The sequence below is a fragment of the Enhydra lutris genome, unplaced genomic scaffold (genome assembly GCF_002288905.1).
Source record: "Enhydra lutris kenyoni isolate GAN:26980312 unplaced genomic scaffold, ASM228890v2 scaffoldscaffold57, whole genome shotgun sequence".
In the NCBI taxonomy this organism is placed as follows: Eukaryota; Metazoa; Chordata; class Mammalia; order Carnivora; family Mustelidae; genus Enhydra; species Enhydra lutris.
Genome location: NW_019154141.1, coordinates 8,092,999 through 8,107,410, shown reverse-complemented (window position 1 = coordinate 8,107,410; position 14,412 = coordinate 8,092,999). Strand labels below are relative to the sequence as shown.

At 50.1% G+C, this 14,412-nt stretch overlaps 1 protein-coding gene across 3 annotated transcripts in view; it reads right to left on the bottom strand.

Moving 5' to 3' along the window:
* The window catches only part of LOC111158031 (platelet and endothelial cell adhesion molecule 1), a 59,382-nt gene that overhangs the window by 11,220 nt on the left and 33,750 nt on the right, over window positions 1-14,412 (bottom strand). For 2 of the 3 annotated variants that reach the window (XM_022519821.1, XM_022519822.1), the window contains exons 12-15: window positions 13,759-13,835; window positions 11,503-11,556; window positions 9,879-9,941; window positions 4,395-4,451 (exon numbers count right to left, since the gene is read on the bottom strand). In XM_022519821.1, the coding sequence (XP_022375529.1) occupies window positions 4,395-4,451; window positions 9,879-9,941; window positions 11,503-11,556; window positions 13,759-13,835 (251 nt within the window). The remainder of the gene's footprint in view (window positions 1-4,394; window positions 4,452-9,878; window positions 9,942-11,502; window positions 11,557-13,758; window positions 13,836-14,412) is intronic. The other variant, XM_022519823.1, reaches the window with a different exon arrangement.

Below are 14,412 nucleotides of genomic sequence, written 5' to 3'. Positions count from 1 at the left end.
TGAGTAAAGGATTGGGATTGGCTCCAAGGGACCTAAAAAGTAACTCTTAGCAGTTACTTAGAACCAACATGTTCAGGGGAATGGTTCCGGATGGACAGACGGACCAAAGCATAGACGAATGACCATTACTTCCAAACGCTAGGACCGAGACTCTCCAAACGTTCTGACTGGAAGGCAACTTAAGATCATCCATCCAACTACCTCATTTAACATAAAAACGCTGAGCTTAGTCACATTCAGGGACGTGCAAAGGAGAATGGTTGTGGCCAGGGGCTGGGAGAGTCACGAGTTATTGTTTACTGGGTATGAAGTTTCACTCTGGGAAGATGGAAACGTTCTGGAGATGGATGGTGATGATGGTTGTAGGATTGTGTGAATGTATTTAATGCCACTGAAATGTACACTTAAAAGTGATTAAAATGCCAAATGTGATGTATGTTTTGTCACAGTTAAAACTCCCACACAGACAAGGCTGAGCTTAGAGCCGAAAGCCACGATTGCCAAGAACTTGGCTCCTCCCCCAGCCTCCAGATGACCGCCAGCCCTCAGCCAGCCGCCCAGCAACCCTCTCCCCAGGGCGCTGGTCCTACCCAGAGCCCCGCCCTGGGGCTGCTCCTTGGTGGCAGGCCTGCCCGATGCCCTTTAGCTTATCTAGAGGAGCAGTTTTCCTTTGTATCACTCAGGGGAAAAAAGGGGGTTTAAGAGCCAGAACTACGCCCTGTGAGCCATTTCCCAAAATAGCCAGCCCTGAAGTGCGGCTAGTTGGAAGGTGGCGAGGACTGAGAAATTAAGGTGGGAAGGAAAAAAATCTAGGAAGGAAAGGTTAGAGAAGACGTAGCTCTGCATGCAGCCTGCTCACTGACCTGTCCGGACACCCACCCTCACGAGGTCCCTTATTTTATTAGGTGTCACCCTTCTCCCCCCCCCCCCACATCTACACCCGCACCCTTGCACCCGTGTTGGAGGATTCTCTCTGCTTGCCAACCCTGAGGGATCCTTCCAAGACTGCTGAGGAGTGGGAAAGACTCCAAGACCCCACCTTGTCAAACAAGAAGCACTTGAGTGGCATCACCTGAAGGGAACCTGGAAACATCTAGGAGAGTCTTCTAGAAGTGTGGTCCCCAGACCAATAGCCAGATATGTGAGAATCTGTGAGGAATGCAAAGTAGCCTCACTCCAGACCTACTGAATCCAAAATTCAGGGGGCTGGTTGCCGCACCGTCTGTGTTTTAACAGACCTGGGGAACACTCCATCTAGATCGGGCATCTGCCCCTCATCTCACAGAGGTGGTGACCAGGGTCCCTAGAGTTTCCACGACTCAGCCAGGGTCACCCAGACCATACCGGCTGTCACTCTTAACAGAGGCGACTCCTCTAGGGAGACCGGTGATGATGGGAAGCCGACCAGAGAGCTGGAAAACACACAGCACGTGGTCCATCGGTTTGGCGGTGTGGAGAGATGTGAGGAGCCGCGCTCTGCAGCCGGCCTCCCTGCCTCCGACTCCCTGCTCTGCCAACCACTGGCCTTGGGATCTGCTCTGGGACAAATTATTTAACCTCTGGGCCCATTTCCCCATCTGCAGAACAGGAAGAGTCGTAGAGCTCCCGCCACCCCAAGCTGGTTTTGAGGCCTGCGCATAGAGTAGCATATGACGGTAAGAGGAAAGGAAAGGGAAGAGAATTGACCCGAGGCTGCCAGCCTCTGCCTGCCCCCCACCCCCATCTCCCTGGGGAGCAGCAGCCCAGCAGGAAATGTTCCAGAACAGCAACTCCTGAGGCTTCCAGGACGGAGCCTCTTCAGTGAGGGGCCAGCAGGGACTTCCAAAGCAGCACCGGGGATTTGACCACAAGACCAGGGCTCTCTCTATAACCCCCAAACGCTGGGCAGGAGCTGGCTGCCGGGTCGGAGACCAGATTACAGAGGTGCCCAAGGCCCCGCCGACTCCTGACAGCCCAGATTGGGCAGGAGGAGCGCCCTGGCCGGGAATCAGGACACGGCTCTAGTCTCTGCCTGGGCTCAAGTTTCTCTGGCATCTTTCAGCTAAAAGGGCTTGGATGCTCACTGTAGGACAGGGATACTATGAGGACTGGTGCTTGGGGTAATTTGCACCATCTCCCCCCTTCTCTCATTTAATCTCAGTGGAAGAAACTGGAGTCTCAGAGGGGTTAGACATCTTGGTCAAAGACACAGCTGCCAAGTGGCCGCACGGGGACTGGGGATGGGGACTGGGGCTCAGATGTCTGTCAGCAAAATAGGGCCCTTCACCACCCTGAATCCCTATAGGGTCGGGTCCTGCGGTCCATTCCTGCCTTAGGTCAGAGGGAGCAGTAGGGTTCCCACAGCGGGGGACTGAGGACTCAGGCCTGGAGAACCAGCCTGGGGCCCCTGAGGGAACCCATCTGAACAGCGGCCCTAAAGCAGGGGTAGAAAATCACAATAGGCCTCCTCCAAACATGCCACATCAGCATAGGGTTATTTTGAGCTGAAGGCAAATGACAGTCAACGGATGCAGAAAGCACCTACAAAAAATTTTTATTGTTCTTGGTTAACTTCCTATATAAGCCCCCACTTCTAACCACTCTGCAGTTTCCCATCACTTGGTTTTTCTCCTGTTAACCTGTCTTTTGCCAGCCTAATTTGCGGGGCACCTAACACACACCCTTCGGGGTGCACACTGGGGGTAGCCTTTTCCAGCGGTAAAGGGCCTCCAGCAGCAGGCTCAGGCCACAGCAGACTGCAGGCTTCCCGCAGGTCTCCTGTGGGGGGAAGCGCTCTGGGGGCAACCCCTGTCGGCTCCACAATCCACAGCTTCCTTTCCCCGAAACCAAAGGCAATGCAGTTCCCTGATCTGTGATCAGGAGCATGGAAATCCACCTCCAGGGCAGGCCATTGTGGGGACCTGCTTCCTGTGCGAACTTGGGCAAGTGTTTCAACTGCTCTGTGCCTCAGTATCCTCATCTGTAAAATGGGACTAACTGTGAGGATTCAAAGAGATATTCCAACACAGTAAGCGCTCCGTCCTCCTTGTATAACCAAAGTAATTAAATGTGAACGATCTCAGGGACCTTGAGGAGAGCAGAAGGGGTGTTTTCATACAATTGGGTGAACCCTACTGGAGCTCTAGCTTTTTGTTACACTGGAAGAACAGAGAAGGTCTATTTATTTTTCAATTTGCATTTTGCTGGCTCTGAACATATTGAGATTGCAAAATGAGACACTGAAATCGAAAATTGCCCCCGGAGATGCTTTCTGAAAGTTGGTCAGTGTCAAGTTCCTCAAGGGGTTGAGTTTCTGCTCTACCCATGAAAATACCATTAAAAAAACATATTCACTAAAGGGAGATTCCTCTTTCAGATAAAAAGGGGGTCTCCTGTGGTTAAGACAGTGCTTCTCCAATGTTAGCAATTGTCAACAGTATCTAGAAGCCTGTTAGGAGTTCAGATTCTGAAGATTCTGATTCTCGCAGGTCTGGACTCGCCCTGAGACCGCCACAGCCGTGGGTCTGCGGACCCTGCTCAGAGTAGCTGGGCTGTCCCGAAGCTTCCTGGCCAGTTGTAATGCTCCTCAGATAATCCACTTAAATACAGGTCTGAGGCAAGATATCCACATAGTGACTATTTCCCCCAGAATTATGCCTTTTGGCCTGTGACTTATTTTCAGAATTGAAAAAGGAGTCTTTGTGTTCCATTCATTTCCCCAGAATGGGATAGAATAATGATACAAAAATGATACTGCTGGGAGCTTCCCCAGCTCCATGTCTGCTTGGGTACCATGTTCAGTCCTGGGGGAAGATCTTCATGGGGGAAGTGGTGGAGACGGGGACTGAATTGGGGTCTGTCACCAGAGAAAGGGAGAATGGAAGGAGCGGATCTACACCCCCCCACCCACCCCCAGGCAGTGTGTTCTTATAGAGACTGAGCTCCCCAACGTCTTGAAAGCAAAGCACTGACTTTGTCTACGAATTCTGGGTGCCCATCATGCACCAGGGCCCGTGGGGGTGGGGCGGGGGGCGGAGAGGGCAGATGAGATGCCCTGGCTGGCACCTGAACATGGGTGGAGCCACGCTGCTTCTCCTGGGGTCCCGTGAGCCCACAGTGGTGCCAGGACACACTCCAGCCCAGATGCTCCTGAGCTGGGTCTGAACATGTGAAGTTCTATATCCCTGGCATGCAGTAGGCGCTTAATAAGTGTGCATTGACTAAATTACAGCACATGTAACATGTGGCTACGTTTTAGGGGTGGCAGGAGAGAGGCAGCCACCAGCTTCGGTATAAGGGGAGGTACTCCTTTTTGTCTTCCTTTGCTCCTTCTTCTCCTGCCCACTCCCAAGCCCCCATGGATGATTCTGGGGGAACCATCCCTCAGGCTGGGGGAGTCAAGGGCCCTCACTCACCAGGGTTAGCTTTCCGGATTTCACTGTACACCGTCTCTGTGCCCTTGGTTTCCAGACCTGGAAAGTGACCGGGTACAGGTCAACAGCTGCCTCTGGGCACCAGGTCAGCCCACTGCTGAAGCAGGAGAAGGTCCGAGGCTCCCTGCTTACCCACTAACCCCTGACCCCATGAACACCCTTCTCCAGCAGGGGCTGGAGACCTTGTTGCCACAAAGCTCAGGCCACTTCCTGGCTTCAGAAGATCCTGGTCTAACTAGTGGCACCCAGCCTGGAAGGATGAGGTCAACAGGCCAGTAGAGGGGCGGGTCCAGCTGCTCCAGGGGAACCCTGGGCCCGAAGGACCACAGGTGGAGGGGTCCCCAGTATCGGCCTGCAGCCTCCAGCTCGGGGGCCCCACCCCTCCTTCCCTGCCAGGGTGTCCCCGTGTCCAGTCGCTTTCCCGGCCACTCCCAGGGGGCAGGGCTCTGGGCTCCCAATCACCTGAGGCCTGGGTTAGAGCGTGGGCATCATCTGTGACTTTAAGGATCAGCTGGGACCAAGAACCACTTAAAATCTTGCCGGGCCAGCCGATGTCAAATGCCAACACCGGGGCCCCATTCTGGCTCTGACTGGTCTGGGGTGGCCCTGGCACTGGGGTTTTTTAAGAGCTTCCAGGGGATTCTAAGACACAGACCAGGCTGAGATCCTCTGGTGTGGACTCTTTCAGAAGAGCAGACAGAGGACTGACCAGGGTATGCATTACGCCCTGAGGAGACTCAGCGTTTGGGGGACAAAGCACCCATACGGGCATCTGTTTAAGTTCAAGTCTACGTACAGGTTGTATATACACATACTTGTACACACACCATACTGTGTCTACACGCTGCGTACACACACACCCAGTGTGTACACACACAGCACGTACATACACACCCCCCCACAAACCTCAGGAAACAGGACAGGGCCCAGCCACTTCCCCCGCCTCCTCTCACCTGCACGAAAGACCAGGAAGCCTCACTGTGGAAAGGTAGCTTTCTACATGTGGCCAACATTCTCCTTCTACGGATCCGGAAACGAAGCACCCAACAGGGGAAGACGCTTCCTGACCGTCCTCTGTACCAAGTGGCTGTTGTTTTCCTTAGTGGCCGGCAGCTGGCTGGGCCACGCCCGTGGACTCTAACTGCGCCAAGATGCCCTTGACTCACTAGGCTCCAGGGATGCCCCCCGACCCTAAGAGTGTCCCTTCACTGCCGGCACGGCCCATTCTCTTTGGCCCACTCCTCCTCGTCCTCCAAGTCCCAGGACAAGCTTTGTTCCCGCACCGGTTCACACACCCTCACATACCTACCCACTCCCTAACACGCTCACCCCTTCCCTGTGCCCAGGGCAGTTACACAGGACCCCTGTGCTCACACTCAGCACTTTGGGGACACTTGCCCATGACCACACCAATATTATTTGTCCCCAAGACTGTCTCCCTGGTGGACCCAGAGCTCTGGGTGCACCTCTCAGGCCCAGGCCTTGCATGGCTACCTGGAGGCACAGAGGTTTGATAGGACAATGAAGGCACCAGTCAATGTCCTTGCAAGGGTCTCTAGCCCTCTCAAACCCCTGAACTTGAGGAAGGTATTAGTATAACCAGCCTGTTCCCCGAGGTTTTAGATCTTGGTGATCAAAGCCATGGTCCTTCATCAGACACTGAATGGTGAACGGTAGTGGTTCTAGGAGGAAGGCTGGGGGTGGAGGGGCGGTTCAGATCCCCCAGCAGGTGAGTCTGGGACATTTGGAGCGGCCAGGCCCTTGCAGAAGGCTTCATATGACTCCACCAAGACACCAAACAGGAGCTGGTACTCACCAGGGTGGCTGAGCCACCAAGCACCCCTCTGCTAGGACACCTGCATTTTTCTAAGAGGCCAGCAGAGATGCCCACCCCGCTCCCCACACTCCCTCCATGGCACCAGATTTGGGGGTGCACAGGGAGGCTCCAGGGATTTCTGCATCTCCTGGGGATCTGCCACATTCCCAAGGGATTCTGCTCCGTGTTAGGTCTGGGTGAGTCTCGAATTCAGTGTGATCCTAACACCTGCTCTGTGCTGGGCACTGTGGACCAGGAAGGGAGAAGGTGACTTGGACCCAGAGCTTTCAGGAGCCCTGGGCTGTGGAGCAGACAATGCGGGGAGAAACGATGGTATAAGGCGCTGTATACCAGGTGCCCTGGGTCCCTGCCAGCTCGTCCTCAGACCCTGTCCCACAATGGGAGCCAGGCCCAGGGGGAAAGAAAGGAGGGATGGGGTGGGGTGGCCAAGCCTGGGGGTTGGGCACCTTGTAAGATCCATACCCCCCAGGCTTGCTGGTAGACCTCTCTGGTCACCTTGGGGACACTAACACCCTCTGGACTCAAGAGCTACACTTGACCCCCTTCCTTCTTGTAACTGTGGATCAGTCCGGGTGGCAGGGTGGTTTCCACTTCTTGGCCGAGCGGCTATCCTTGCAGCTGCCCCAGCAATTCCTCCTGCTGCCCCCTGTCCTGCCCCCAGTGATGGGCCGGGGCTGGCCGCTCACCTCCACCACCCCTGCCCTGCTCTGCAGCTGCTCACTAATGAGTAACCCACGCCAACAGGCTGTTTGTCTCTGCTGTCAGGCATGTTTCCGGATGGGGCTTTATTTTGGCTTCTGTTTTTCTCTGTTCTCAGAGAAAGAGATGGCTTCAACGTCATGGGGTTTTCCCAGCAATTAGCCTCAGAGCAAACAAGCAACAGACCAGGCTGAACAAGTTCCTTCCCACCCCGCCTCCATCCCCCAGTGATTCCTTGGTCAGCTGCCAGTCGGAGGCAGAGCTGGACGCAGGCCTCATCCCCTCCCCCACCCCAGCTGTGGAAGAGGGAGCCTTGAGGATAGGGAACTGGGTTGGCCAAGACCACATCAAGTTTACTCATCACTGGCCTTGAAACCACAAAGCCCTTTCCCCACCCTAGGGACACCCCACCCACCACCCACGAGAAAGCAAGGGGACAGCTTCCTAGGCCAGGCTGGCCCTACCCTGCTGTCCCTGAGCACCCAAGAGGCTGGATCCAGAAAACACAACGTGTACCTTCCAAAAACTCTCCATTTCCACCCACACGGCTGTCACTCTAGCTCTCATGAGACCCTCGCAGCAACATGGGGAATGGTGACCGCAGCTGTGCACAGTCTAGCAAGGAACGCACCCCTTGTCATCCTGTCCTAAGACTTCTTTTCCCTTTAAAGCCCACCCCACCCTCACACAAGAAAAAGAAAACCAGACACTCTAACATGGAAACATTCCCAAAAGAAAGGAAAATGGACCCTTTTGCAAGGACACAACACTGCATCCTTTCTCTATCAGCTGCCTTCACTACAAACCCTCTGAGGCATCAGGCCCAGTGCTCTTAATCCCACCTCGTCCTGGCCCAGCGGGCAGCAGCGGCGAGAACAGGACCTGGCATGAGAACCTTGAGGCCAGAGCCCGGGGCAATCGCTGTCAGCTTGAGCACCCCATGGAATTTGGAGGGTTGGGGACAGCAGGGTTTTTCTACACATATGCAAAATCTTGGGGCAGCCCTGTCCTCTTTTTACGCTTCACCTTCCCTTCCTGGCCTGAATTCCCCTTTAGAGGAAGGAAGCTGTTACCGCCAGAACTGAGCCCATGATGCACAGTGACAAAGGGGCATTTGTAGCGGCTCTGGCAGGACCAGAGAAGGCTGGAAGGGAGTCCCCTACAGCCCCTTTAGCCACAGCCGAACCAGACTCTGTTCTGAGCACCAGCCCCCCGTGCTGTCTCCTCTTCGGCATCTCATGCTTAACCTAACCGGACCTGTTCCTCCCAATCTCAGATATCGGAACCGTCCATCCAGACCTGTAGTGATTTGGTCTCCCCGATCCTTGCCATAAAATGTCATCCACGGTGGCATGTCTCTGAAATCTATCTCCAGTCTACCCACTGCTGGCACTTTGTCTCCGCCCTCATCCCTTCTGGCCCGGGACAACACACCGACCTCTGCCTCCTTCCAGATCCTCAGATGAGCCAAGCTCTGGGCCACCGCACGCTGTCCTGCCCATTTCCTGGGTCCTCCCAACCCTTCCTCCTCTTATTGGGGCCACCTTCTTTGTGCCCTGCAGGCCCCAGCTTCAATGCCAGCCCCCAAAGCCGCCTTTCGCGCCGTCTCATTGCTCCCTTTCCTTCTGAGCACTAACCATCACCTGACGCTGTCTATATATTCTTCGTTTCTGTGTTTTCTTGGCTCCCTCACAGGCTCTACCCCCATGGGGGGGGCGGGAAGAAGGGCCATATATGAACCTTTGCTGCTTGCACAAGGGCTGGCCCATCAAGGACTTTACTTTGTTAACAAGCAAACCTCTTTACAATGAAATAAAGAGGAAGAGAACTCCAGGCCTGCCACGGCCCCCACCCTTCCCAGGTCCAGTCCAGCCTCACAAGTGGGATGCCCAGCGTGATCATGCAGACGGGGCAGCATCAACCCTAGGGGCCATTCTGATGGTGGACTGTGGGTACAGTGCCCCACTGGGCAGCACACAGCCCAGGAGCCATAGGGGACAGCCTCACCTGAAGGTTCTGTGCACACACCCGCTTACGTGGTGCCCAGGACCTAAGCAAGGAAGCAGGAAGGAGCCCAAAACTCTTCCGGATTCATGGAGCCAGAGAGGACAAAGGGATGCCATTGCCCTGGGACTCTGGTTAATGCTATGCACGACTAGTCTGGTGGAGTGGACCCAGCAGCAGTCCTGGGCCTCAGTGGGAGGGGGGATGTGTGGCTATAGCCTTAAAGAGCCACCCAGCAGGGCAAGAAGGCTGTGGGTGGCTAGGGTGAAGGAAAGCCAGGAGGAGATGCATCGTTTTTTTTTTTGACAGGGGCGGCAAAAAGCAACTGCAACTGACGTTCTGGCATTCGCTGTGGAGCAGTCCACTCTGTATCTGTGTCCCTAAGGGAGCCACAGAGCCAGGTCAGCTGCGCCCGAGAGAACCGCAAACAGAAAAACAAAACCTGAAGTGGGAGGCTCGTGCCACTGTTCACACAGAAGGGGACTCTGGTTTCAGAAGCACTTCCCCAAGAGTCCCTCTAAAGAGCCAAGCCCTCACCACTTTCGAACATGTGTTTCATTTCCCCAGGCTCCGTGTGCAAGCAGCTCTTTAAGGAAGATACTAGGCACGGGCAAGGAACATAGCTCCGGAAGAAAGCCCAAACACGGGCAGTGAGGCCCTCAAAAAGCCTCTCAACAAACACATTTCTTAGCACTTAATAATTGCTCAGGAAAACCTACTCATTATTAATCGTGAGATAAATAAGAATGAAATTTATTTAATGCTTCAAAAGCCTAGGCAGGCATCCCTGCTCCCGCCGTAGTCATGCCCAGCAGGTCTGACTGACTGAAGGGACCTTTGTCCTTGGGTCACAGCACACCTCCCCCTGGTGTCTATACCCCAGCAGAGAACAAAGCGTGGGGGATCACCCCAGTAATGGTGCTTACCTTGGTAAGACTCAGGCGAGGTCACTTCCACTTCTGTGTATTCTACATCCAAGGTCAGAGGCTCTGCTCAAAAGAACCACAGCACCCCACAGTTAGACAAAACCTCCTCCGGGGGCCTCCCCCTGCATTACAGATTTCCACTCAAATGACTGCAGAAGTCCCTGTTTCGAGGAGGAAGCTAGACACAGGCTAAAGTCTATTCATTCCAAGTGAGATGGACACCACAGGCTGGGGAAGACCCTGACAAGTCCCGCTCTCCCCAGGACGTGGGGGTACCCTTCTGCCCAGGTCCCCCCTTGTTCCCACAGGGGAAGGATTGTTAAAAGCTCAGGATCAGCCATGGCAGTTAACTCTGGAAGCGTATTCCACAGCCATAGGCATAGAAAACTATTTCCAAGAAGGAAAGAATCTCAGGAAATGGGGAACAGGTTTCCCCATCCTAAAAATGCTCTGAGAGCATAAGCCGTATGCATCGAAAAACAAGTCTATGAAAGCAGTTGGGCCGCTAGGGCAAAATCTGGTAAAATGGCTGGTCTTTAGCTCAAAGTCACATTATTGTTTTATTTTTGAAGCCTCAGAGTCAGTCTTTCTCACCAGCACCAGAAACTGATGTGTGGTTGAGGACACCGGTGTTTACTGTTTTAGATCTTTAGTTCTTGTGAGAGGACCCCGGAGGGGAAGCGACTTTTGCAAAATGAGTTAGCCCCATCTTTACGAGCTTTAAAGCCGCAGCAAGGACTCTATTGTTCATTGTCTTTAAACATTAGCAGCAGTGATATTTTCTATTTTTTATAGTGTGTTTTATTTTTATTAAATACTTAAGTATCAGAAAATATTTGTAAGTTATGCATAAAACACAAATAATAATAATAAGTAACGGTGTACCCTTCACCCTTTTCAAGAAAAATAACATTTTTATTACCCCTGAAGTATCCTGTGTGCCTCTCCCCATCCCCGACCCTTAATACTTTCCTTCCAGCCTAACTGAAGCATAAAAGACATGAAACCTTGTGTAAGTGTAAGGTGTAAAACTTGATGATTTACCCCAATGCTATTATAAAAAACACCCCACCTCTACTATCCAAGAGAAAGACGATCCTTCTATGGTGCCCAGTACACAGTTCCCTGTTATGTATAACCCAGCTCTTTCCTCCTGGAATTCAGGTTACTGTCTTTTTTTTTTTTTTTAAGACATTTTTAAATTTATTTGAGAGAGAAAAAGAGAGAGAGAGAGAGAGAGAGAGAGCAAGTTGGGGGGGAGGGGCAGAGGAAGAGGGAGAAAGGATCTCAACCAGACTCCATGTTGAGCACGGAGCCTGACATGGGGCTCAGTCTCCCAACCCTGAGATCGTAACCTGAGCCAAAACAGAGTCAGATGCTCAACCTGCTGAGCCACCCAGGGGTCCCTAGGTTACTTTCCAGTAAGGACACAAGATAGCACCTTTGGAGCAAATGACCAGCCACTTCCATTTTATACAGCAGCCAGGGACAGGGTCCCTGGGGGGTGAAGGGGAGGGTACAATATCCCCAGGTCTTAACAGTTTTAGTTCTTTCCTAGAGGTCTTTTTTTTCTATAAATGCTTCTAATTTTAAAAAAAAGCCAAAAACTTAATTTGATAATTACCTTTATTTTCATTTATTGGTTTCATTGCATGGTTTCCAACATCTTCATTGTAACCTAGTTGAAAAATAACAAAGAGGATGAGTGGCAACGGAAATCCTAGTTTCCTATATAACTTGTAAAAAAAACTGGGTGCCACTAACACACAGAGTCAAGTTTAACCTCTTTGGTGTAGTAGGCCACCAGCTGCGTAGAAGATTCTGGATTCCCTCCTCGCCCCACTATGGCCCTATCCAACCCCCAAGTGGTCAGTTTCTAACACCAACCATGCCCATCATTCCACGGAGAGATACTTCTGCTTATGAATTGTTCAAAATTCAGAATTGTTCACTTTGAGCAACCTCATTGGAAATGAAGCTTATTTCTAAAGGGGTGGGCCTGTAACCAGAAACATGAAGAACGCTAGCAAACTAACCGTCTCCAACCAGAGAGCTGGATGCAGGAGAACGTGGCTTAAAGAAATGGTGGTACCTCCAGGCTGCCACCTCAGTGGGTAAAAAGAACTTCTTAACTTTTTTTTTTTTTCCCATCAAGTTGTTCTTTATTAAAAATAATTCTATGGATTATAAATAACATAAATACTTCCGAAGAACACATGACTTTTCCATTATGTTTTTAAGTTAATTGCTTACAGTGATTGCTAAACTACTTCATAAAGTAAAACAATCCACAAAGAGACAATATAATTAGAGTATTTCTTGCAGTTTGGAAATGTGGGGGGAAATCCTATTTTTTTTAATTTAATTTTTTTCAGTGTTCCAAGATTCATTGTTTATGTACCACACCCAGTGCTCATGCAATACATGCCCTCCTTAATACCCACCACCAGGGTCACCCATCCCTCTATCTCTCTCCCCTCCAAAACCCTCAGTTTGTTTCTCAGAATCCATAGTCTCTCATGGTTCGTCTCTCCCTCCGATTTCCCCCAACTCACTTCTCCTCTCCAACTCCCAATGTCCTCCATGTTTTATCTTATTTTAATGTAAGTCTACATTAGCATTCAATTTAAACTATGTATTTACGTATAATACAAATAACCAAAAGACCCCCTCATACCACAAAAATGTACTTCTTCTGTAATGCTTACTTTTTGCTAAACAGTCACCAAATTTTTCTGAATGCAGTTTCTTATATGATATATTTGCTCTGTTTTCTTTACTGGTCCATTACTTTTGTTATTACAAATGTTTTATTCACTTTTTAGTAAGGATTATACCCCACTGTGTGTTTTCTTTAGTTCCTGTTCTATTTGATGGACTTCAGGAATTCCCAGGTTCTTCTATCTGTTTATTATTTATTTATTGTTTGTTTGTTTATGTGTTTATTTTTTTTTAAAGTAGGCTCCATGCCCTTTGTGGGGCTTGAACTCACCACCCTGAGACTGAATCTCACACTCTGCTGACTGAGCCAGCCAGGCGCTATTTTATTCACTTTTTAAAGGTGGATGATTTGGTAGTTATAAGAATTGCTCAGTTCTTAAAATATATTTCTCAAGTACGCCCTGCTAGAGGACTATCCTAAAATTCTCATTTTGCGGAACACTTACACAATTAGAAAAGAACATCAGCATTCTCTTCCCAGACCTGATGATAAAGAAAACTGCCCCCAACCTGGTCTGGGACAGGACTAGTTGCATGGGATAGTATTCTCTGCCCTGCTGGGAGCTTTCTCAGAGACCAGATGGGATTAAGAACTCCGGGATTGGCTCCCCACCCAACTGAGCAGGTTTCTAAGCTTGCCCCAAGCCTTATCAGGTACTCTTCGCTTGTACCACTTTTTTCTTTTAAATGCCTCCACTACAGAGAACTATGGAAAGCAGTTTTGGTAAAAGCTGAAAGGAAACTGTCTCATGCTTGTGATAAATAATTCCATCTGAGATCTTTTACCGATGACTTCAGCGGATAACATGCTCTCTCAAACTCTAACAAAAGGATAATGATTATACCTGGGCCATGTTCAAAGTTTTAGACGATAACCCAGGATGGGTATCTGCAGCCTTGTAATCATTCTCTACCTTTTCGTTCCCCAGCATGTTTAGGAGGTGGTGAGATTAGGGTAAAATGTTCTGCCTTTCTTCCTAAGTTTTTGTTTTGCTTATCAGCTCACCCTTCCACAACTGGTTAGATGAAGTGCCCCTGCTAGAGGATAGGGCCTCCCTTCCAACTTGAACTCTGTCACCTACAGATTCGGCTTCTAAGAGGGGTGAGGGAGTGTGCAGCCAGCTAGGGGAAAACACTTAGCAAGAAACCACGACTCTACCGTAATGTCTGTTGGCTTCAGTATTGGGATCTGACAACATCTTCTCATTGCTGGAGTTCAGAAGGGGAGCTGCTGGCCTTGAAATGAAATTTCAAAAGGAAAGAAAGAATATGACTTTTTTTGGCTCTAACTTCAAACTATGAAAACAATCAAGGAAAGATAATGAGAAAACCAGTTTTCTGAAGTGAGGAAAACTTTACTCTCTCCTGTGGAAAACTAACTATTTTTCCAGAAGGTTGATAAAAACTCTTTGCTGTTAAAATAAGTGTGAGGGCCCTCCCATACTGTAGCAAGCTCTGAAGAAGTAACGTTTTCTTGACCTCCTTTGGACGGTCTTCACTTATTTCCAGAATTGCTTGATTATTCTGTTTATTCCATTTATTAAATAGTCTATCGTCTCATAAATATTTGGCATACTAAAATTATCCTATATTAATCAAATACATACACACATATATCCTTGTTACTTTCACTTACATATAAATTACCTGTTAGGAATATATTCTTGTATGTATAGAAATTGTTTCAGATAAATTTCTGCCAAATTGAATATTATTGTATATTATAGTTACTATAAATATAAAATATTTTGCCTTAAGTAGTATGTATGATTTCATTATTGTTGATCAAGAGTATTATTTGCTCTCACACAAT